The 24,624-nt window shown below is 42.0% G+C and overlaps 2 protein-coding genes across 3 annotated transcripts in view; one reads left to right on the forward strand and one right to left on the reverse strand.

Annotated features, from left to right (window-relative positions):
* LOC132455357 (deoxynucleoside triphosphate triphosphohydrolase SAMHD1-like) lies at nt 1–14,777 on the reverse strand. Its single transcript, XM_060049194.1, has 16 exons — nt 14,595–14,777; nt 11,196–11,220; nt 10,821–10,981; nt 9,212–9,327; nt 8,986–9,071; nt 7,290–7,450; nt 6,714–6,800; nt 5,256–5,364; nt 5,067–5,158; nt 4,868–4,980; nt 4,506–4,666; nt 4,249–4,320; nt 3,126–3,227; nt 1,893–2,027; nt 1,419–1,552; nt 1–1,185 (listed from the first exon to the last, which is right to left on the reverse strand). Exons 1-16 carry the CDS (start codon nt 14,600–14,602, stop codon nt 1,161–1,163), a joined length of 1,587 nt encoding a protein of 528 aa, XP_059905177.1. The 5' UTR covers nt 14,603–14,777; the 3' UTR covers nt 1–1,160.
* The window catches only part of samhd1 (SAM domain and HD domain 1), an 18,692-nt gene continuing 7,738 nt past the window's right edge, over nt 13,671–24,624 (forward strand). The window contains exons 1-8 of one of the 2 annotated variants that reach the window (XM_060049096.1): nt 13,671–14,125; nt 18,210–18,276; nt 18,409–18,481; nt 18,866–19,026; nt 19,272–19,387; nt 19,536–19,606; nt 23,021–23,179; nt 24,413–24,513. In XM_060049096.1, coding sequence (XP_059905079.1) covers nt 18,266–18,276; nt 18,409–18,481; nt 18,866–19,026; nt 19,272–19,387; nt 19,536–19,606; nt 23,021–23,179; nt 24,413–24,513 — 692 coding nt within the window. In that variant the 5' untranslated portion in view covers nt 13,671–14,125; nt 18,210–18,265. Of the gene's footprint in view, nt 14,126–17,538; nt 18,009–18,209; nt 18,277–18,408; nt 18,482–18,865; nt 19,027–19,271; nt 19,388–19,535; nt 19,607–23,020; nt 23,180–24,412; nt 24,514–24,624 lie in introns of those variants that run through there. The other variant, XM_060049088.1, reaches the window with a different exon arrangement.

Here is a 24,624-nt window from a genome sequence, read left to right on the forward strand (position 1 = left end):
TTGAGGATAAAGCCGTTTATTTTTTTCATCACCATTTATCACAATTTTTGCCCCAGCCTCTGTCTATCTTTTGCAAATATACTTTTCAGTTAACCTTATTAGCAGAACAGCAAGCAATATTCTAAACACTATTCCTGGGCCCTTACTACAACCTTATATCATAATATATCTTTGAAAAGAGCACTAAACATGAACGTAGACGGAATATATATTTTTCTTTCAACCCACACACAAACAAACACACACACCGGGAACAAAATGTATCAAGCGTTGTGGTAGGTTTACCTTAGTAACCCAAAACAAGGACGAATCTACCCACAATTATTATTATTGTTGTTATTATTATTATTATTATTATTATTATGAAGGAAGATGTTCAAACTTTGAAAATGAAAAAGAGTGCTTCAACAAAATTTATATTAGACGCATTACAAAAAAAACATGAACAAAGATTAGAATATATGTATTCATTATAGTGTCTGTAGCCTGCTTTGATTCTGGCCATTTATTGTCGGGACTAAATCAGTACAGCGAATATATATGAAGTTAAAACCCACTGCAAACAAATACACATTCAAGTGTGATGAATTGATTTGACAGACTTATTAATGGCTTGTGATCGCCACAGATACCGGATTTCCTTGTTTTTCTGTCCGATCATTTTATTTATTGATTGCTGTCGGCATGTAAAAATAATTTCAAGAAATATGAGAGGTAATAGTTTGAAAATAATTTGCCTACACTATCTTTTATGTAAAAATCGAATCAATCCAGAAACACTAAAAAGTGTTCTTGCATGAAAATTCTCAGCGTTAGATTCACCTTAAGGTAACATGTAAACTATGGACAGAAACTGCATATCTAAATGAAGAGAAACAAAGAAACAAAAACAAAACCAGCAGCTGGTGATGGCTGGTGCAGCTGGTGATAAAACTGAACTTGAAGACAAAAAAGTTGATTAAGCTTGTTTGGATTGTGACTTTGATTTAGGACATTTTCTGGTTAAAATGGTGGATTATAATTATTAAAATTCTACTTTAGGCATCAAATTTCCTACCCATACCAATATCAAAAAAGCAGCAAGGAAAATCTTGTTTCTTTTGGTTCTTTCAAAATTGAAGTTGGATTTGGGCCTTCATTGGCTTCCAGCTCCGGAGGGTTCACATCTCTAGAGCTCTTTTCTCTCTGGAAGAAAGAAGGAGAAAGAACTTAGGAAAAGAGTCCAAATAGGTCACATAAACAACACGTTAACATGCCAAATAGGATTTGTGATGCCACCATCGCATGGAAAAATTAATAACCTAAAATAAAAGCTTTGTTTCAACTCCTACATCTACCCAGCTACAGCGTAGTAAAACAATCTAATTTGAAAAAATGGAACCACATGGAGCGATAAACTGAGTTGCAAGCAAACCTACTCGCTTGTCAAAGTTTTGAGCCAAAGTTCATAGAAGTCCCTGGCCATCATCTGGGTCTTCTCATCAGTCTCCGTAGTACCGTTGTACACCTGTAGAAACCACTCCTTAAATTCTCCTGGGATGGGCGTGGGCACCTGCGGAGAGGAGCCGGAACAAAGAAGAAGCAGTCAGGGCCAGACATGTTCAGGTTCAGTAGAGCGTAGGAGTACCCAGACTAGAGCAAGATATATCGATATATTTCCTCCAATTGTTTCATCAACGTAACTACAGTTGTAACGCTGAGTTACGATGTGAGTCTACTCTGAAATAACATGCCAACATGGGATTGGTGATGCCACCATCGCATGAAAAAATGAATAACCTAAAATAAAAGCTTTGCATCAACTCCTACATCTACCCAGCTTCACGGTAGTAAAACAATGTAATTTGAAACAATTTAACCACATGGAGCAATATACTGAGTTGCAAGCAAACCTTTTTGCTTGTCACAGTTTGGCACAACTGTTCAAATTTTTTCCTGGCCAGTGCCAGAATCTTCTCATCAGTCTCCGCCGTACAGTACACCTGTAGCAACCACTCCTGAAAGTGTCCTGGGGTGAGCGTGGACACCTGCGGACAGGAGCCGGAACAAAGAAGAAGCAGTCAGGGACAGACATGTAGTGTCCCCAGACTAGAGCTAGATATATTTATATTAGAGCTGTCAAGCGATTAAAATATTTAATTGTGATTAATCGCATTAATGTCATAGTTAACTCACATTAATCGCGATTAATCGCAAATTCGTTTTCTATGCTAGATATCCCTTGATTTCTTTGTCCCATTAATTCTTCTCGTTTTAATTCTCTTATCAACATGGTGAAGTGCATCGGCTTGCCTTGTGCAAATGATTTTTTATTGATAACAACATTGGCATATACTGATCAAAACAGGAAGATACAAAAAAAGAGCCTATAGTGCAATTAAAATCTAAGCAGTCGTTTAGACTGCTTTGAACAAATGTCATTTGAACATAGCAGTCAGGCTACTGCTTCTTTGTTTTGAGCCAAAGAAAAAAAAAAAAAAAAAAATTATTTTTTTTTAATAAAAGATTTGCGTTAATCGCGCGATAAAAAATTTGACGCCGTTAAAATTGGTTTGCGTTAACGCCGTTAATAACGCGTTTAACTGACAGCTCTAATTTATGCACATAACACCTTAACATTGATAATGTTAACAGCTTTTCTAATCATAATGACCATAAGATGGATTCATATCATCAGAGAAAACCAGATCCTCCATACTCCATACAGCTGTCAATATTAGATGTGAAATGCCCAGGCATTTTGAAGGACAACATCATTTAATAAAAATCTTTTTTTAAAAAAAACACTTATTTTGAGAGCCTCTACCCCAATTTAGTTGCAATTTTGTGCAATGACAATAAAGAGATTCTGATCCTGATTCTGATTCTGATTTTGGTTCAAATACATTTCAATGTTTTTTTTAAATGAACAACCATTTTTTGTGTGAAAACACACTTGTGTGAGTCTACTCTGAAATGCTGCCCGAATTATGCCCAGTGTTCAGCTTATCTCACACATGCACTGCAATGCTAGTCTAAGATGGGGAAGTCATTATAAATGACCATATTATCTCTCAATTACATAAATGTTTACACTGCACTAACATGCTTTTAAAAATAATTGTGTTCAAGGGCAAAGTTCTAACCTGGCCCCTGGAGATCTTGAAGGCCTCCTTGTCTCCCTTGCGGTAAAAACTGACGCGATCAATGGGATTCTCTGTCTTCATGCCATAGTCCATCTTGATAACCTAGGAGACACAAGGGGAAGACTTTTCACCTGACACATGCATGGCGAAGGAAAAAATATATAAAAGGTATGTTTTAAATTTCATGTAGATACATATTTGTCAAGTAGTTGTGGGTACATGGCATGTGGTTGGAAAAGCAATGGTCATTGTGGAAAAATAACAACTAAGACATTTATTTTCTAATATATTTTGCTGCTCAATACAACAGCAGCTAATTGGCTAATTCAGATATCTTTCATCTGCACTCATGGGCCATTTCCCAGAATTTAGACCACTCCCGGATAATTTCATACAGATCGGGGCATTTCCTACCTGATTGGTTAAGGGAAGCTATCTTGCCTGTCAATCACAGTTGCGTGAAATGCAACACTTCTCAATCACAGAGAAATGTAGGGAGGGAACCATGTAACAAAATGTGTATTAACTTGTAGCTAAAATATCAATAGATGATTGCCTTTATACATTGCTGAAATTAAATCCAAACTGCATTCTGGGACAAGTATTACTGAACCCTGTTATGGCCCAGCAGATGCTCTGCTCTGTCTCCCCCTCTGGGGCAAAGTGTTCCCTCATTTTCCCCAGCTCCTCACCATTTCCAGTCATCATCTCTGGTTTTCTTAAACACCGGTTCTTCAGCCACTCATCGCCAGATCATTGTTTCAACTACAGTGGTACATACCAAATTCCCTTTTGAGTTCCGTGTTTTTTCCGTGGTCAATCTCAGTGTTCTCCTTGCCCATGGATCACCAACCCCGTACCTGCCTGCCATCCACCCTGTGTGCTCATCTGCCTGCCTACATGCCAGTAGCCCTACCTGCCTGGTATCCATCCTTGCCTGTCCACCTCCTGTTGTTCCCTACTGCTCTCGTCCTCACTACAATAAACCTCTGGTTTAATTCATCTTCCGTTGTCTGTGCTTGGGTTCCTCCCGTTCAATCATAACAATCCCCACCACAGAACTATCAAACCAACCCCTAACCAGCATAGATTAAATTCCAGAAAGAGGCACTGAATGACTTACATTGAGGTGTTCTGGCAACAGTTTAATGCCCAGGGGATTTTTCTGGTCATCTAGCAAATGCAGACGCATATCCTTCAGGGAAGATCATGGAAAGAGTGACAAAACGGTCATGGTTGTGTTCCTCTGTCACTTCTAGCACACAAACACACACACACACACACACACACACACACACACACACACACACACACACACACACACACACACACACACACACACACACACACACACACACACACACACACACACACACACACCTCGATGTCAGCTGGATATGCTGAATAGAACTGGCCCACACACTTGAAGAGGCAACGACTGCTGATGTTCGTTAGGATCTCCCTGGCCTTTTTCAGATCCTTCATCCTGGCCTCATCCAGCTCCCACGAGGTAGGAAGGAAGATCTGTTCGAAGACGTTGTCTACAGGGGCAAATATATATACAGAGACACCTCAGAAGTGACTTACAGTACATCTTAGAATAAGGAGCAGGTAGTGGTGAGGCATCTTGCTTAAGGAAGCCTTAGGGTATGTTTACCCTAGGGGTAAGAAATAATTTGTTTTTGATATTGCAAAAGGCAAAACCCAAGCCAACCACAACACAGTGTGGTCTCAACACTCACCAGTCAGCTTGGTGTATGCCACCATGTCATCTATAGCTGTGGACAATGTGAACTTCTCATGCTCCCCCTCGAATGTCAGGTGTTTGTCTGCCAATACAAAGGCCTCGGTGATCCTGGTTAGAAAAACACAACCAAACTCAGTTTGGAATACAATTATTTTCGTAATTATTATAGTACCTGGCACAGACACAGTACTTACATGGTCTCAACAATGTTTGTTACTTTGTGCTGGTAAGCTCTTCTGTGGAGAGAGTTTCTTGTATGGAAAAAGTCATATAGATTGCCCACTTCCTGTTGAAGAATACCCATAGTTATGCTTAGTCAAATATAGGACGAATTAGAGAGCTGTTTCAATCAGATTAAAAACAGAAGTCTGAGATCATTTGACCTTGTCGCTGGCACAGATGTGCTTCTCCCCGTCCACCTTAAACACCCTGGCAAACTTGATGAAGCGGTCGTGGTCAAAGTTATTCTTGATGCCCAGGTGATGGCAGTCTCTGAGATGGGGAACGGAAAGGATGAATACATTGACATGATAGCGCAGGTTTACTTTTACAGGTTCTTGCTTTGTTTCTCCATTGATTGGTTGATCCAGAGAGAAAGATATCCCTGGCAGCTGTGGCTGTGTGTATTGAGTATGGTTCAGTCACTAAGGAGATTTTCAAAGACTGCATTACAAAGTGGTGCAGTGAATTCCGATACCAGTCATTATGGAGCAGGAAGGTGTAGAGGGGTCTACAAACAGGTAAGGGGTAAAAAAAGGTGACAATATTGCGCGGAGAGAGAAACCCTGACGGCTATGGATGTCTGGTTGCATGGCCTTCTGGGAGAAAAATGTGAAAGATATTTGCTTTACATGCCCATTTCTCATTTCTAGTTTCTTCACAGCCTTCATGGGGTAAACCAAAGCTATTGGGATCTTTTTTTTATTGCATCACTGACTCCGTTCCTCATCTCACTCAAGACTCACTTGTTCAGAGTTCACCTAGACTCTGCATAGCCTCCCCCCCTTACCCCCCACACCCCTCTTACGCACTTATTGGATGTTTTACGTCCTTGCACTTAAAATGGTATTTAGCATTGTGTAGCATCTTGTCCTAGCTGTCTGTGTTGTATACCATGAAGTGGTTAATCTAGCAGTTGTTAATGCTTGGCACTTGGTACCATAAACCATGGTAAATGTAGTAGGTCTACTGTAGTGCAAACATTGGTTGGGAGTGTGGTCCTCTGTATCCTAAATTTAGTATTATTTTGTATTATTGAATTATATGTTGGCCTAATATTTATTTTTACTCTATGTCCAATAGTCATCTCTCAATTGAAATACATTTTAGTATTTAAAAATATGACCGACTAATCATATTGGGAGGAATAATAGTATTAGGGCATCCAACCCAAAGCGATATGGCGCTACATACCTATTACATACCCGTACCATACCCATTTCTTGCAAGGCTTGAAGTACAGTTTCACTCATATATCCAAAAAATAAAATATAATCTCATCTTAAACCAGGAAACTCATTTATAGATGTATTTATTTGGAAAAATCTTTGCGCTTGACAAGTGAAACAGGATTTAAAGATTACCTCTATAATACGGTTAAACAGATTTGTGGAATGAGATCAAGTTGGTGCACTATAACTAAGAAATTCCTGCTATTACGGCTAAATGGATATTTCTGATGAAGCCATGAACCACTGAGCCGCTACAATATCCTTCCCCATTTGGACCCCACTCCAAATGATTGATGGCTGCAGTGAAGATCTTGCATAGTTCAAAAGAGCAGTGGCATGAACATCTCACACAATACACAAACAAGGTTAGTGACCTGAGTAAGGACTGACCTCGCAAAGTAATCAAATTTGTCCACATCGATGCCGTTCGTTTTGTTGGCCACGATGTCATACAGGAAAGACTTGTCTTTGTATGGCCTCTGTAACGACAGCACAAGGATATGGTCAACAGACAAATAGAAATAGAACATAGCAATGTAGCAGCTCACCTCAAAAGAAACCCTATTTCTGAGTCCGATGAGTTTGAACTGAAAAAAGCCTGCTATGTGGTGTAGCAAGTCTAACTAGGGGGTTCTGTGAGAACAATTCATTTTTCAGGCAATGGTGAGAGGAGGTTATGTGCAGTAGGTTCTTCAAGCTCTACACAGCATTTATTTTGTAGTTTCCCCAATTTTGATTGTTGTTAGCCTCACTTGTATGGCACTTTGGATAATAAATTAACTAAATCAAACTGTACATACCGGGGCCACTCTATAAGTCACAATACTAACCCCTCTGTGGGAAAGTCATTGTACAAACTCCTCTGTTGGGACACTCATGGTACATTTCCCTCTTTAGAGAGATTCATTGTACCAACCCGTCTGTTGGGAGAGAACCAACCCTTTTGTTGGGAGAGTCAATGTGCACACCATTCTTTTTGGCTGATCAGCGTCGGCCTGTTTCCCAACGATCAGCTCCTTGATGAAATCTTTTTCTTTTGACAGCACCTGCCAGTCCTTCACCTTCTCCAGCTCCAGTACGTTTTTTTCAATCAGATGATCAAACATGGTTAGCGATGCCTGCTCGTGCTGCAAGGACACACACACACACACACACACACACACACACACACACACACACACACACTCAGAGGTTGCTCATGTGTCCCTGCGCAAGACACCTCACACTTACCGCTTACTTCGCCGTCAGTGTGTGGATGTGTGTAAAGCACTATGAATGCATTCCACACGCACGTTATCTTAACTTGTTCTCTTACACACACACACACACACACACACACACACACACACACACACACACACACACACACACACACACACACACACACACACACACACACACACACAGGTGTGCCATCGGCATACGCGCAGGTAAGAACACATACTGTGGCATCCCACCACTTAAACCTCGGCCCGGACCAGCCCGAGGGTTGGTCCGGGATGGCCGATACCACCGTCACCCACCAGCCGGCGACGGAGAGCATCAACCAAACCCCAATCAGCGGGATGGGAGACACCTGGCTGGACAGCCAGGGAAAGGCTTTAAGAGTCGACCAAAAGGCTACACTTTATTCTACTCCTCGATGAGCCTCCCGAAATGTCTTGCGATATTGATATCCCCCTTCCCCCCTGAGGACTGTTTTAGTTGTTTTATTTTTCTTATGTTTTGTGTGTATGCTATGTGTGACCATAGGCTACTACTGCCTGTCTTGGCCAGGACACTGGAAGAGATGTTTAATCTCAATGATGATTATTATTTTCAACTAACCAATAGTAGTTGCCTTGCATTTTAAAATGTCAATGCACTTATCAGCCTTGAAAAACAGTAAAAGCTATTTAATAATTGATTTGCATGCATAGTATACTACACTTTCCATTAAACAATTACCTCTGTTGATTACAACTAGAGGTTGAGCGTGAAAACTCAAGTATAGATTATATTCTAATACTAATTCTATTCCTCGTTGGGTTATATGCATTGAAGAACCGACTGATTCTTGCTTAACACTGCTAATGAAGTGAAGGAAAAGTTACAGTTTCCCCCTTTCAATAAGTTGCCTAAATGGAGAAAACTGTATCAAGGATGCGTTCAGTGTTTTGGAGTGTTATGCTTAAATTATAGTTGTTCAAGAGCTATAATTTGAGTATAATCTTTTAGAAATGGCATAGTCATCCACCAGCCATAAGCATTTTAGATTTTAAACAATTAATGGCCCTTCCCTGATTGATTCTGGGTTCTTCTTGCCTATCAATCACATTTGCAACCATGGCGTTATCATTTAAACGGAGAAGAAATTATGTCTAAACACAGCCTCCCTCCCAGGAGGCTGTGTTTAGACAGAGGGTCGTATATTTACCAAATTTTGCTCTCTTCCACCCATTCCTCTTCACTTAACAAATCTCTAATCTTACCTATGACATATTGTTTTGCTTTCTGAAAGCTTGAAAGGTTGGAATCCTAGAGATGTGGATAGAAGTTAGTAGTTTAGGAACGTTAGGCCAGACTTTTGGCTTGTTTTAGCGTGTTGCCAAATAAGGGTCTGTGAAATGTCCCGGAACAAACAGCGAGCGGAATTTTGGGAAAAGGGAGAATCATTCAGTACCGTCCATTTTTTTTTATCTTGACCTTGACGTTTACGTGCTTCAGGAATGAACATCCGATCAAACAGATGAGAGAAAGGTCCGTGTCCTACAGAGAGAGAGATATGTGTTTAGAAATTTGAAACCATTCATTATTAACCAATCCCTCATTAGTTTCATGGTCACACAAAAACTGGCCTATGTTGGATGTTTTGGGGTAAGGGTTGGGGTGCAGCTCTTGTTACTCACCCAGATCATGGCAGAGGCCAGCGATTTGCACACAGAGGATGTCGCTCTCATTGATATTCAGTTCAGGCTGTTTCTTTTGCAGAGATTTAGCAAGCTTTCCAGCCAGGTACCCAACTCTGCAAACAATAAATTAACAAAGATGCTTTAATTGATTAACGTTGCCGAAGAGAATCTGGTTAGATACAAACAAAAGTGACCAGTATAAGATAACCCAGTTAAACGCTGCAATATAAGTGTCAGTTAACCCTGCCACATGCCAGTGGGTGCCAGCCAGGGGTGTGTCTCCTCCGACACCAAGCCACAGGTAAAAGCTAATCTATTGTAATTGGCAAGATGTTTACATGCAGATCAGCTGCTGAATACCAACATGTCAGAGCTGTCTGTGGTGATGGCTGGTTTGACCTGTGTGCCTGCTTTGATTCTGAATGCACCCAAGGTGTGCAGCCCCACCCAGATTCCAATCAATCTGACTATAACTCAGGCCATCAGCCACAAACGCTCCACAATAAACTTGGTTGGGAGCCTCAAACACTGGTTTTCAACAATGTAGGTTTGCGAAACGTGAATATTTTGACAACAAACTTTGTCCCCAAAATTTTAAATAAGTACAAACTAAAAAAGTACTGCAATTCGACCAGGATCTGCCCCACGAGGATTTGCAGCCCAGGGTGGGATTTTTTTACTTCGAAAAATCGAGTAAAGGGCGCGTCATCTTGTAGTTACTTCACGCTAACTCAGGTACGATGTCTAAAACCCCATTTCAAGCCTCATTGTCATATGAAGTAATGTCCACATGGATTGTATGAATTTAAAACACATTTTTTAAAGATCTTTGGTTTTCAACTTAGTATGCTTTCAGACCCATCATCATACCTCAACAGTAGTTGGTTTAACCTTAACCCATCAAATAAATGTCAATGTAGTTCTATGTCGTTTTATCTTTAATATTAACATTTTCGCAAATACTTTAATGATGGTCGTACACAATAAGTGCAAAGTTTAGCATAGGTTTATCTGTGTTTTTCCTAATCTGGGAACCAAACTAATCTGCCAACTCATGTTTATTTGCTCTGCCATATTGTGCGGCCCTATTCCTGGCTGGGGTTGGTCCAATAACAACAATTATCAAATTTGGGGCCAAGATGGCTGCCGCTGATGTGTCACGTTTTGTTGCTCTAACTGGAAAGATGTTAGCCAATTGAGAACACAACATTTTCCAAAGTTCTTAAGTAGTTATTTAGAATCTTCCACAAATATAACATCTAGCACAGCATGGCCGCTGTCCGCCAGATTTCTTTACGCTTGAGTCATGTTCTTGCTCTCAAGATTCTAATTGGGAATTTTGAGGATCAGGACTGGGTTGTGGGGACAGAATTGGGAATTACCGGTTTGCTGTGCAAACTTTGAAAAATTGTCAGGCTTGTGCCAGGCATAACTCATGATGTTCCACTTGTCACGAGCTGCTTCGTGGACATGTGCGTGCCATCTGGTGGTAAAGATATTAGCGCTACGATACGGGACTTGACTAATTATCAAAATGGTTTAAAATCTGTTACACTGGCCCAACCCTCGTACAAGGTGTCCCCCTGACACACAAACACACACACACCCAATGGAATGCTCGAAGCGATTATGAGATGCTCCGGGGAAAACGTAGTAGACCCCTCCGAGCTGCTTGATGTTCCTCAGTCTTTGGAATTGAGGTGTGTCTATGATTTTGACCAGAAGAGGGTGGAGTTCAATGTGCCCGTGGATGGGGTCATTAAACACCTGAAAGAGAAGAGGAGAGAAAAAACATTGTTAAAGCTGTTTGTACCCTTATTTTGAAATACAGGCTTTATAGTTTTACATTATTCTTCACAGGGTGGAAATTATTTTTACAAGATTTTGTTTCAGCAAACCTTAACAATTCAAACTTTGAGCTTAGCTTAATGTAACGCTGTTTGTGGCAAAAACTTGTAGCTTTACTTTGTTTGTATATTACCGTGTTAAAGCCGGGATCATTAAGTCTTGAGGGATTTCGGCTGAATGAGAGAGAACACAACACAGCCATCAGTAGCTTGCTTGATATCAGTTTGCCGTCAAGTTCGACAGGCGTGCAAGTTGCAGGTAAGTTTCAAAAAGACACTCGAATTTAAAATTCAACTGTATTTGTAAAGACATTATCCTTTTTATATATATTATCCTTTTATCATTTAGCATGCTAAACTGTTGAATTTAAGCGTCATCACTGCTCTCGGTCTGCTCTCAGAATTCCGAGAGATGAGACAAAAAGGGGGCTTTGAGAAATGCCGCAAGAAAGCTGGGAGATTTCCCGACTTCCGACTCGGAAGGCTGGCGTCCGAGGAATCAGGAACACGGCTCAAGACGGCTCAGTCCGGATCACGCCCACTTTTGGCGGTGGAAACGCGACCCGTGCCGCACCTGGAAAAGGGGCTGTCTGTCTGTCGAAGAGGATGTCTCTGCGTGTGTGTGTGTGTGTATGGCAAGCACGAGTGAGCCACAATTCGCCGTTAATTAACGGCGAAATTTGGCACACTCGGCTGGCTAGACGTGTGTGCAGGGGCGTAGCACCAAATTCTGGGCCCTGTATACAAGAGGGTTAGGGGGCATATGGCCACTGAGCGCAATGTGGGGCTCCTGCCACTAGGGGGTGTTAGAAGATTTTAAAAATATATATATTATTTTTTTTACATTCCATGGGCCCCCCTCTGCCTTGGGCCCCCCCAAGCCTGTCCACTTTACACCCCCAGTCCGGCAGCCCTGTGTGTGTGTGTGTGTGTGTGTGTGTGTGTGTGTGTGTGTGTGTGTGTGTGTCTGTGTGTCTGTGTGTGTCTGTGTGTCTCTGTGTGTGTGTGTGTGTGTGTGTGTGTGTGTGTGTCAGGCACGGCGTCATGGGTGGGCCTGACTGACCTAGGACCATCCACTGTTCAACAGGCCCACCCAAAACCTTTCTTGAAAAAAAATATATATATATTCTGAAATTTTTGCAATTTAGCAATCTTTGGTGACATTGATGCTTGATTCGATTTGTGTTAAAGGGCTGTTATCTTTGTGGATGACCGTGAAATCGCGGTAGGATATAGTATTAATTATTATCTCGTAGCCTAGGCTACAATTTAATGCATCTTCTTTGTATAATAAGCCAAGCTCAGTCTGTTGCTAACGATATCGAAATATTGTTGAAAACTTAAAACAATTAAACAGAATTCAGAAATAGTCGGCCTCATGTTATACGAACATAACTAAACTATGTGGGGAATATTAGATTCCTGACCACTTTCACAGTCTATAGGCCTTGGATCTATAGAGTGACGCGCTAAAGCACAGCCAGGTATGGTGCGTAATGGAGATTCCAAAGTGCTCTTCTTTGGTCAGTAGGCCTACAAGAGACGTCTTTACACTCCCAGACCCTACACACTGGAGGTTTCTCTTTTTAATGTAAATGCGATTAGACGCTCCGCGGTACAAGAGGTGCTGAGGGGGCAGAGGAACGTCCCATCGTGCCAAGCCGCGACCGAACCGGTGAATTCTGCGCCCCACGAAAAGTGTGACCCCAGGGGGCGCTGTTACATATTTTTTGCAATATGCGAAGCGTAGACAGGCATGACAAAAACATAAATAAAACATAAGATCTACCCCCAACCAATTACCTTTTGATTAAAGGTGCTTAATAAATACATTTGTTTTGATTGCATTTTACAGACCCATACAATGATAGGGCGCTTACGTCCTTCACCGTTGCTTCTTTACCCATAAAAAGCTACAGTCAGTGTTAAATTACCCTGAATCACCTTTGAGCATTTCCTATTATAGGCTACCGTGCAAAAAATGCTGTTTAGAATTAATGTTAGTATCAAGAAAAGAAAGACCCACCGGTGGGGGGAGACCTTATGTTTTATTTATGTTTTTGTTATAATGCAAACGTGCATGTTGCAGAGAATGTGCAACAGCGCCCCCTGGGGTCACACTTTTCGGTGGGTCGCAGAATTCGGTGTTACACCGGCTTGGCAGTGTAAAAAGGCCTAAGGAGCGAAAGCGGATATGTCCGTCCTGCATCGAAACTTTTTACAATGCAACAAAATATTTGAAGATCATCAAGCTATTATGCACAGATGTTATAACAGTATATTATTCAGTCATTTGTATCAGGTTAAACAAGGCCCATCCACAACTCCTGGCGCCGTGCCTGGTGTGTGTGTGTGTGTGTGTGTGTGTGTGTGTGTGTGTGTGTGTGTGTGTGTGTGTGTGTGTGTGTGTGTGTGTGTGTGTGTGTGTGTGTGTGTGTGTGTGTGTGTGTGTGTGTGTGTGTGTGTGTGTGTGTGTGTGTGTGTGTGTGTGTGTGTGTGTGTGTGTGTGTGTGTGTGTGTGTGTATGTTACGTTTTAATCTTTGCCGTAGGCTTGTCTTATATGGCCAATCTGTTTCAATTTGATGTGATGACACGCCGAGTTCTTGCAGTTTTACCCATGTTTACAATTTTTAACCGGTGTATTGTCAGCAATGACCGAAACCGGTGAAGCCTTCAATAAATGTGATTCAGCGATGCATGGGTTAATGCAGTTTTGCGCAAGTTTAAAATGTTTCCTAGTAATTTGTCAGCTGCGATCACTACCTTTAATTAATTCCACCTTTATGTCATAAATATAACATGCCATTGATTAATGTTTTTATGGTGCATCTTGGCTATTTTATGTTCAATCAAATTGGCTTTGCCTGCCGCATTTGAACATTTCTGGCTACGCCACTGCCAAGAGGAAAACCTATACCTTCAAGATATCTGACAAAAGCCTGCTGTGACACAGCTGACTCGCTGACTCATGGGATGTAGCCGGGCTCTGACTAGACGACGGCGTATCGACCTCCATGACAAACGTCGATTAGACTTGTGATCGACGACGAAATGTTTGCTGGGGTGAGCAAGATAACATTTGGACCTTATTTACACGCAAACTAAAAAAACTACATCTTCTACCACGGTTAAACGGATATGTTTTTATTTAACAACTTGCCATAAAAAATAGAAATCCCTAGAAATCGATCAAAAACAGCTATCTAAGAGACCAAACAGGTTTGAGAAACTATTTTGCATGATATAGACTATCTTATTTTAAATTAGGCCAGAAAGCATTTGGCCGTGTGCATCCTCTCTCCCAGAGCAAATGTTCCACATCACACCATGAGGTGAATCGTTTTGGAAGTTTAAATCTAAATAATCTTCAAAAATAAATCGTCTGTTGAGATAAACATGAACATGGTAGGCTACTTTAGATGATTTTATCGATCCGCTCACTGATTACTGTGGAAGTGACCCGCCGTTCACTCAAACCCAAAAAATGTTAAGTGATCATCCTATAGGCTATTCTTGTCAATATCAGACTCACCTGGCCATCTTATGGATTTCCTTTAGTTAGATATTGTATTCCAACTCAAGTAAATAAATTTACTTTCAAATAAAATTTAACAATTAAACAAACGCAGTGTTAATTATTTCGAGTTTGTGGCATAGGCCTACGCGTCAATGCTGCGAGCCTTGGACCAGAATATCTGTGAGCTTATGTTTTATTTGCTCTGGTATATGCTAATTGAATCATATTCAGACAGACCTCCATGGCTTGGTTGGGCCAATCAAAAACATTTATCTAATAGGGGGCGGGTTGATTCGATATTTGTTTAAGCCTCTTGCATGGAGTGCCGTTTTTATTAGCTTTTCATAAAACAAATAAAATGGCAGCTGTGGAAAGTGGGACGCCTGGCAATATTAATTCTCCTTTACATATAGGTTAGGGAAGGACATAGGACGCATCATTTTAGACTGTTGGACCACAGCCATACGCTGTGATAGCAGAATCTCTTGGGGGAAAAACTGAAAAGTTACTTAACCCTTTGTTTCCGGTTTCATTACGGAGATATTCTACAAGAAAAGTAATTTGTGGAAGTGGATAAAGCTTTCAAAAGAGCGTGCATTTTATACGGTGTCGACAGAGCGTCTGAAACCTGTACATTGACATTTACAGTTGAATGACTACTGCTGGCTAGTGATGGGCCGTTCGTGACCGGATCAGTTCGAATGAACGATATTTAACAAGAACGAACCAAACTGATTATTTTCTCTCGTTCTTCTAATTCGTTCTCAGACTCGACTCCTCCCAGACACACTAGTCGCTGAGTCGCTGAGTCTCTGTTTGTTCACTGATGGGAGTGGTGAAGAGGGTAGAGGCTTAGTGAGCGAGTGTAGGCCTATGATAACACGATTCAATATCAGTGAAATGGTAAATGCATGCTGTCTTTGTATTTTCGGTGTCATGCCAGATTAATATAATATTGAATGTCTCGTCAATCTGTCTCGTTATTTCATGGTTCATTCTCCACCCGGGACACCCATCATTGCTAAATCAAGTCTATTATCTTGCTGATATGTTAAACATCCAATAATCAATTACACCCCCCCATCCCGCTGGGTTTGGTTAAAGTTGTAATGTTGTGTTGATTGATGACCGACTTCCACGATCGTTTGAGAATGATAACGAGGGAGGAGCTGAGTCTGACTGACTCAGCTGAAAACCGTGCATTCCAAAGCTGTTAGAAATCGTTCCCTATCACGGATATAGGGTGCTCGCCATTTTGTAGTGGTGTTCGAATTCTCAGTGGTTAATTTCATGAATGTCACTTTATAGTGGACTTAAAATACCCAAAATTTGAGTTTACATACAACGTTCCCTACATGTTACTCCCGTTACCACAATGCAATGCGGTCGTGTTTTTCAGGAGGAGAAGAAGAAGCCGAATAACCGCGAAAACGTATACATTTAATGATGGAGTCTCCGACTTTCATTTAGATCTGTCAACAATTTATTTGGGATTTATCGTGGAAAATGTAACATTCAAAATTAATAAAAAAAAACTTGATCAAGGAAATGTAACATTCAACATCAAAACAACCTCCAGCTTTCCTCGTGAGTGCCAGGTTTGTTTACATGATGTGGGCGCATCTGTCTGCGTCACACAAATACCCGGCACATTTACTGATGCAAATGACGTATAGAAATGTTCAGCGTAGTGTTCGAATTCTCGTTTGTTCATTCCCTATATAGTGCACTATGTCATGAACACTCTATAGGGAATAGTGAGTGAGTGAATAGGGAACGATTTCGAACAAAGCTCATGATTCTAATCACCACTACCGAAAACGCGACTGAACGAACGAAGAAACGATTCTGAAAGATTGTTCTTGGTGAACTGACCGACGCGAACTGAGTCAACGAAAAAAATCATGAAATCCATCAATACAGGGCTGGCCCAGTTGGTTTGAGTAGGGTCTGTCTGCGTCCTGCAAGACGGAGGCGTAACTTGTAGGAGGCGTAACTTGTACTAGGAGGCGTAACTTGTACTTTTCTAAATCGCGGTCCAAGCGAGATCTTCTCTTTTCGCGGTAAAAAAAAAAGCCTTGTAAATCACGGTTAACACGAGATCTTCCTTGAAGTCGGATCTTCAGATATTCATGTCGGTAAGTAAAAAGAAGTGGATTAACAACAATGATTTTTTTGGTTTTTACAAGCTTAATGAACTCCAGAACTAGGGCAGACTACTAGGGTGATACTGTTTAACATTCTTTACGAAATGTTCGAACGCTTTGGCCTACTGTTTTAACGTTGGAAGAAACCCCAGCTTTCGCCACCTCTGTGAAGTTAGTTCGATGCACACGTTTGAGATGCACACTGAACAGTCACAAAATACTCTATACTGTACAGGCTAGTAGATGTTGCTTGCTTCTTTCTGCCCCGAGTTTGCACAGTGCAACAGTGATGACGTACCTGAGAAATCCATGTATTGAAGACCGGCAAATATATATAAAATGAGGGCTTGTAATGTGAACGCTATAATATGAAGGCTTTCTCATAACTATCCTCATGTTAGTGACATTGTTCTTGTCTTGTTTCTATCAGTAATATTTATGTTAATTCATTGTTTTCTATCTCATGCAGGACCTTGAAAACATGCAGCATGCGATCAATAACAATAGGCCTATGTATTCAATAAAATTATTTGAACATACATTTGCTACATACAGATCACTTCCGCGATTTAGAAAAGTACTAGACACGCCTCTGACTACAAGTTACGCCTCCTACTACAAGTTACGCCTCCTACTACAAGTTACGCCTCCGTCTTGCAGGACGCAGACAGATACTAAAGGTTGGTTTCCGAAAAGATATCCGCCTCCAGCAACATGATTGGTCCAAACAAATATGACGCAAAATAAAGTGAAACTCCCCCTTCACCCGGGTTTGAGCGCATCTGCCATCAGATTTTATATATTATTATTCAGACGGATTTGTGAGACTCATGGAGGGTTTACCAAATAGTCCGTGATATAAAGGTATCTCAAGAAACTGATTTCTGCAGATACTGTTGAACGCAGCACAGCAAGTACGTCACGTTTTCCTCAGCGCACTTTGTCCCACCTACTGGCCAGACAGCCAATCAGAGCGAAGCAACCACCGGCATTTTCTCAGGCAGGGAGTCCTATCCATGTTGGGCGCCAAGTCTGATCAGCTGAACAGACACTATTTGAGTAACGTAATAGTCTCTCAGAAAACCCGCCGACTGTTTGTTCAACATGGATTGTCCAGTGCGCCCAATAGAAGAGGATTTGTCCCCTGGCGTATTTAAAACGCCACAGAAACGGTTGTCTGCTGTCCCCCAGCTGTACTCGGACTTTATGCGATGGGATGTCGAGGACACATGTCAATTTCTTCGAGGGCAGGGGCTCCAAGAATGGACGGGCACTTTTAGAGGTACATTTTGTTTTTCCTTTTTAGTGGTTGATTGTCGTATGAACAGCCATGCAAACCTCAAACTATTTGTGTATACATTGTCCGGTTTTAGCATTAACGCTAGCACCCTTGACCACTACTGCTAAACACAACCTGAACCTATAGCATTTACATTGTGGCCATTTGATAGATAAACATATGTGTATATACCTTTTTTTAAAGAACATGGAATAACTGGTGTTGGACTGCGTGAACTTACTGAAGAGCTTTTGCAGAAAATGGGTATTAGGTAAGTCTGGCAGGGACAACTCAACTTATTGAGGGTCGCTCAATAAGATATGGTATCTGCCTAATGAAATGTGCTAGTCAAAGTCTATCCTCCTCATACACATTTCTTACACTTATTTTTTAATTTCCCCAGCCCGCTAGGTGTCCGCCTAGAAATTCTGCACAGTATTAAGAAGCTCAAAAGTTCTTCAATAATCCCCTCCAAGGTAATTCGATTTTTGCAGAGAAAGCGTCAGAGATAAGACCAAGTAAATGGTTGTTAAGCTGAAGGTTTGTTTTGCTATGGTTTGCTGAAACTCTAAACCCTTTTTGAGCCAAAGGAATGTCCACACCTGTGAAGCATAATGCAAAACTGTAAAACCTGCTGTACTCAGCATATTTGCTTTCAAACTCACTTTGTTTCAAAACAAGGCAACAGACCAGACACCGTTTAGGCCTGTTATCTCTGCAGTATTGAATGTACTGGTGTTGTGCCTGCAGTATTTCTGTGATGTACAACATGTCGCATCATGCTGATACAACCTATCAACACCTAAAACGACTGATTCTGAGGCTTGGAGTAATGTTTTTTCTCTCCTCTTCTCTTTCAGGTGTTTAATGACCCCATCCACGGACACATTGAACTCCACCCTCTTCTGGTCAAAATCATGGACACACCTCAATTCCAACGACTGAGGAACATCAAGCAGCTCGGAGGGGCCTACCTTGTATTCCCCGGAGCATCTCATAATCGCTTCGAGCATTCCATTGGGTGTGTGTGTGTTTCCAAATATGTTTCCATATATTAGGCCTAAATACCCTCAAATTAATATAATGTATGCTTGTAAGTTCATTGCTTTCTTGAAAAATAATGCACGGTGCACTGCATGCTTGTGTAGCAGCATTTAACTGGGATATCTTGTACTGACCACTTATGTTTGTTATGTTTTTATCTAACCGGATTCTCTGTGGCAACATTTATCAATTAAACCATCTGTGTTAATTGACTGGTTGCAGAGTTGGGCACCTGGCTGGAAGACTTGTGCGCTCTCTGAACGAGAGGCAGCCTGAATTGCAGATAAATACCAGAGACATCCTCTGTGTGCAAATCGCTGGCCTGTGTCATGATCTAGGTGAGTAAGAGCCACACCCCTAACCGCAAAACCACTGCCAGTTTCTGTGTGAGAATGAAACCAGTTATGGTTGCCGTGAGCAACGATGGGATGGTAAATGAATGAATGAATGGTTCCATATTTTCTAAAGCTATTTCTCCCTCTCTAGGACATGGACCTTTCTCTCATATGTTTGATGGGATGTTCATTCCTAAAGCACGTCCAGGATTCAAATGGAAGGTACTGAAGTATTCTCTCACTGCTTTCCCCATAACCCAAACCCCTGTTTCAAGGTCAGGCGTTGCAGTTTGTTTATTCCTCTTGCTGTTGGTTCGAAGACAATTCACAGACCCTTATCTGCTAACACGCTAGAACAGGTCAGACGTCTGGCCAAACATTCCTAAACTAATTTACTAGTTGCTACCTTCTATCCACAGCCTCAGGATCCAACCAAAAAACACTGACGTTTTCAGAAAGCAAAATTAAATGTAATCTCACTTTAGGAAAGAAAAGGTTTGTCCTTGAGATATGATAAATGAGAGGTGATTTTGGTAAATTTTTAATTCTTTGAGAATCCAGAAAAAACATACCATCCCTCTCTGCTCCCTCCATACGTTTCTCTGCCATTGAGATGGTAACTCTGGGTTTGCGAATGTGATCGACAATTCCCCAAACCAATCATGGAAGAGCCTGGAGTTGCCTAAATAGTAAAAGGGCTTGTACAAGGCCAGACACAGTCAACTCTAGGAACGTTACAGTTGTGTACAGATTTAAGAGCTACAATTTAAGTATAATCTGTGGCATAGTCATCCATCTGCTGACAAATTAAGAAGTGAAAAATGCTATGGGAGCATATTCGTTTCGAGCATGAATATGCTCCCATAGCATTTTTCGCTTCCACTTTTAGGTGGCCTGTAACCCTTTACGAATAATTCCTGTTTTTTCTGCTGCAGTTAATATTTTCAGAAGGTATTTATCCTTTCTTGTTAGTTCTTCTGAAAAAGCAACCAAATGCAATGACAATGGAATCTGTATCCCAAGAATTAGCATTATAATTTCCCAGATTTTCTCACACAAATGCATACATTTTTGGACACATTGTTCTCTATTAAGTCAACTGATTGAAAGTGTGGATCTGTTACGTTTTTTTAAAATTTATTTATTATTTAGCAGTGATAACTCATGAGTCAATCGGACTAGAATAGTTTCTATTTTCATCTCATTGCATGGTCGTAATCTGAACTCCACCAACGGTCTTGGCCGCAAGCTTTGTTGTTCTATATTTACATGTTCTCAGTTCTTGGGTTGCAGGCCAACTTTTTTTTTTTTTTTTTCTTAATCATATCATATGCTATGATTACAATAGGCTTATGCAGACATGGTGAACAAGTTGGGATCCACCGAAAACACATTTTCAATCCAAGTACAAGCACTTACATTTGGATACTTGCTGATACAAAGTACGCATAAGTACTGCATACTACCATTGCAGTTCTAACAATGACATTGAAAATATTTTTGCACGATATATGCAATGCATTATATGCTAGTTATTGTTATTTTGTTGAGCCAACGGAAATACATTGTATTCCTTAAAGAAAATACGCCATGTAGAAACAAAACTAAACTCGAGTGCACTGACTCACTTTAAAGGTCCCATGGCATGCTACTTTATAGATGCTTTTATATAGGTGTTAGTGGGCCCCTAATACAGTATTTGAAGACGTTCAAACATGTCTGCCTTGGTTCAGAATTACAGCCACTACGAGCCAGTCCCACAATGAGGCTCCACATACGCTGGCCTTTACAGTGGATGTATCGCAATGGCTTGGAAATCCTAATGTCATACAGAGGCGGACACAGATTTTGGCCGTGTTCTGTAAATATTCTAGGACACCCCAGGTGCTCCGGTTGGAATCCTGGAGCTCTATATCTAAATAATTTAATATAATACATAGATATCTATATAATATATATTATCACGACCAAAAGCTGTGTGCGCCTCTGGATGATATTATGAATCTCGTCTGGTTCTTCCATGTCAATCTGAAGTACAGACTGAGCGGCGGCATGGAGGAGAAAGGGATTGTTGCCGGGATTCTCCCGCCTGAGCCCTGCTGCCGGGCGGAGACGGTGATGCACCGCCGCCGATATGGAGGAGAAAGGGATTGTCTCCCGCCGGAGCAGCGCCCCACGGCGCTGCTCCGGCGGGAGACAATGTAGCGGTTCAATCTGGACTTCAGGGAGTCAAAGCCAAAGTCCTTCTCAACCATGGCCGAGATAACCCCCACTATGAGTCTCGTCGTGGAAGTACCAGAGACATCAGAGAACCCGACGCAGTATAGTCTTTTCACCAAATGGGAGCTTTACGCAAACCTTACCTTATGTTGGGTGTTATGCGCCATAACACCAACAGCAGAACGGTAATCCAAATAACAAAGAAGTGTACAACACTTGTGTTACAGTGTGTATATCACACACACATGTGGCGCTCGTTGTCTTGTCATTGTCTCATTGGGGGGCCAAATTCTCTGGGCAGGCAAAGCAGAGAAAGGGGAGGTAACCTGGCCCCTTATGGGCCAAATCCAAATCGACACGGCTGAGCTTTAATTTTTCAAAGGCGGAGAAGGATACTTAGTGCTCATTTTACACCTAGCGTACTTTCTAGCCACTGGGGGACCATAGGCAGGCTAGGGGAACGCATATTAATGTTAGAAAACCTAAAAGTGAAATTTTCATTCCATGGGACCTTTAACAAAGTGAATGAATCAGTGGGAATACTATTCATGCGAATGAGTGAGGCCGACACTCACTCACAAACTAAGGAAAGTATTGAGAATACCATAGACGGCATGGAATATATATACCCAACGCAGATTTAACGCAACATATAATCATGTATCCACATGTGTCTTGATTGTTTCTGAAAATTGTACGATCTCCTACGTACTTGTGTGTATCCGCACTCCTTCTGCCTACCTGCTCAACTCACGAGAGGTGACTGCCACGTTACTGTAAAATGGTATCGGGTGAGGTTGGATCTGAGTAATTTTAGAGTTTGGGACCAATACGGAGTGCGGTACTGGTGTCTGTGCATCTGTACCAATGAGCACACCACATTATAGGGCTGATTATGGTTCCACGTTCACGCAACGCAAGGACCACGCAGACGCTTCAACGCAGTCAACCTGTTTTGGTTCTGTGTCGGGTTTTAGCGAGCAGACCAATCGCAGCCCTTGCTGCTGCGTCGCCTCGACGGACGTTTACAATTTTTGGGAGGTGCACGTCAGGCCCTTGCGGTAGACGTAAGGAGGGTCTGCAAGGACCTAACAGGTCTGTACCCCCGTTGTGTTGCCTGAACTTGTGACCATAATCAGCCCTTTAGGTTTATCTTTTGGCAGGCAGTAATGTTTCAGCCGATAAGGGTTGGCCATTGAAATGTTAAATGTTAAAAGGTCTCTATTTGGCTGTTGGCATTCATTAAATAAGATAAGAGCTATATATCAGCTGTTTGAACAACCCTTTCAACAAACTAGTTGCAAATCAAACCAAGTTTATACAAGCTCATGAAAAGATTGTACTTTGTGCAGTGTTCGAGTTGTGAGGGAAAATTTGTTGAATCATGCATGTGTTTCTGCTTGTGTGTCATTGCAGCACGAGACTGCATCACTAGCCATGTTTGACTATCTGGTTGAGGATAATGACCTAATGCCGGTGATGGAGGAGTACGGGCTGGTTCTACCGGAGGACCTTGTCTTCATCAAGGAGCAGATAGGTGGACCCCAGGTCTCCATTGACTCTCCCAGCAGAGGGGTATGTACATTGACTCTCCCAGCAGAGGGGTATGTACTGGGGCTGTACGGTATGGACTAAAATGTATATCACAGGTCAACAGTGACGGCGTCTGTTATCACGTTCCACCGCTGGCTTTTTTTGTCTTAAGGACTGGCTTTGGACAATGCCTGCGGAAGCGATGTCTGAGATGCAGGGACAGCCTTACGCTACCAGCTTCTGTCTCGTACGGTGTGGAATGAGAGCTTGTGAAGGGACTAATGCGCAAGCACGCAGGTGCGCAGCAAGCACGCAGGTGCGCAGCAAGCACGCAGGTGCGCAGCAAGCACGCAGGTGCGCAGCAAGCACGCAGGTGCGCAGCAAGCAGGCAGGTGCGCAGCAAGCACGCAGGTGCGCAGCAAGCAGGCAGGTGCGCAGCAAGCAGGCAGGTGCGCAGCAAGCAGGCAGGTGCGCAGCAAGCAGGCAGGTGCGCAGCAAGCAGGCAGGTGCGCAGCAAGCACGCAGGTGCGCAGCAAGCACGCAGGTGCGCAGCAAGCACGCAGGTGCGCAGCAAGTGTGCCTGCGTGCCCCTGCATGTTTGCGCAATAGTTTGCTAATATGCTATTGTGCAATAGTATGCTATTTCGCAATAGTATGCTAATGCACAATAGCATGCTGCCTGAGAATGCAGTATCGCTGTCAAATCTGTCCCTGGGAAAAGTAATGTTACGCCAAAGTGAAACTTGACTTTTTACATTAAAGTATTTACGTTACTGTATTAAGGCGCAACTTACTTTGTAACGCGTTACACACAACGCTGTCTACCGGTCACACCGGTCTCTCGGTAACGTCAAAATCCATACCGTAGCGCAAATTCACACCGGTGTACTTTCTATACCGTTTATACCGTACATCCCTAGTATGTACATTGACTCTCCTCACAGAGGGGTATGTACATTGATTGTGCTGTATGTGCCTGACCAATTAGAAATCGCAAATGTTGAACATTAAATATTTATGATCTTTCACTTTTTTTGGCAATGGTGGGAAGAAGTTTTTGGCCAGCAAGGCTGTCCCAAAACCTCTTCCCACCATTGACAAAAAAGTGAATCATTCTCACAGAACCCCCTCCATTTAGACTTGCTACACCACAAAACAGGTATTTTTTTTGTTCTGAACCTCATTGCACGGCACACTGAAATAGGGTTTCCTGTGAAATGTGATGTGTTCTATTTCTATTTGCCCGTTGATCGTTTCCTCGTGCTGTCGCTGCAGTGGCCATACGAAGGCCGTCCAGAGGAGAAGTCTTTCCTGTACGAGATCGTGGCCAACAAAAGGAACGGCATCGATGTGGACAAATGGGATTACTTTGCGAGGTCAGTCCATTCCCCACTCACTAACCTTGTTTGTCTGTTCTGCTAACCGTAGCATCGAGAGTAAATGCCACTGCTCTTTGTAAGATTTTCACTGCCGCCATAACTGAAGTG

This window comes from Gadus macrocephalus, chromosome 1 (assembly GCF_031168955.1).
Source record: "Gadus macrocephalus chromosome 1, ASM3116895v1".
Taxonomy (NCBI): Eukaryota; Metazoa; Chordata; class Actinopteri; order Gadiformes; family Gadidae; genus Gadus; species Gadus macrocephalus.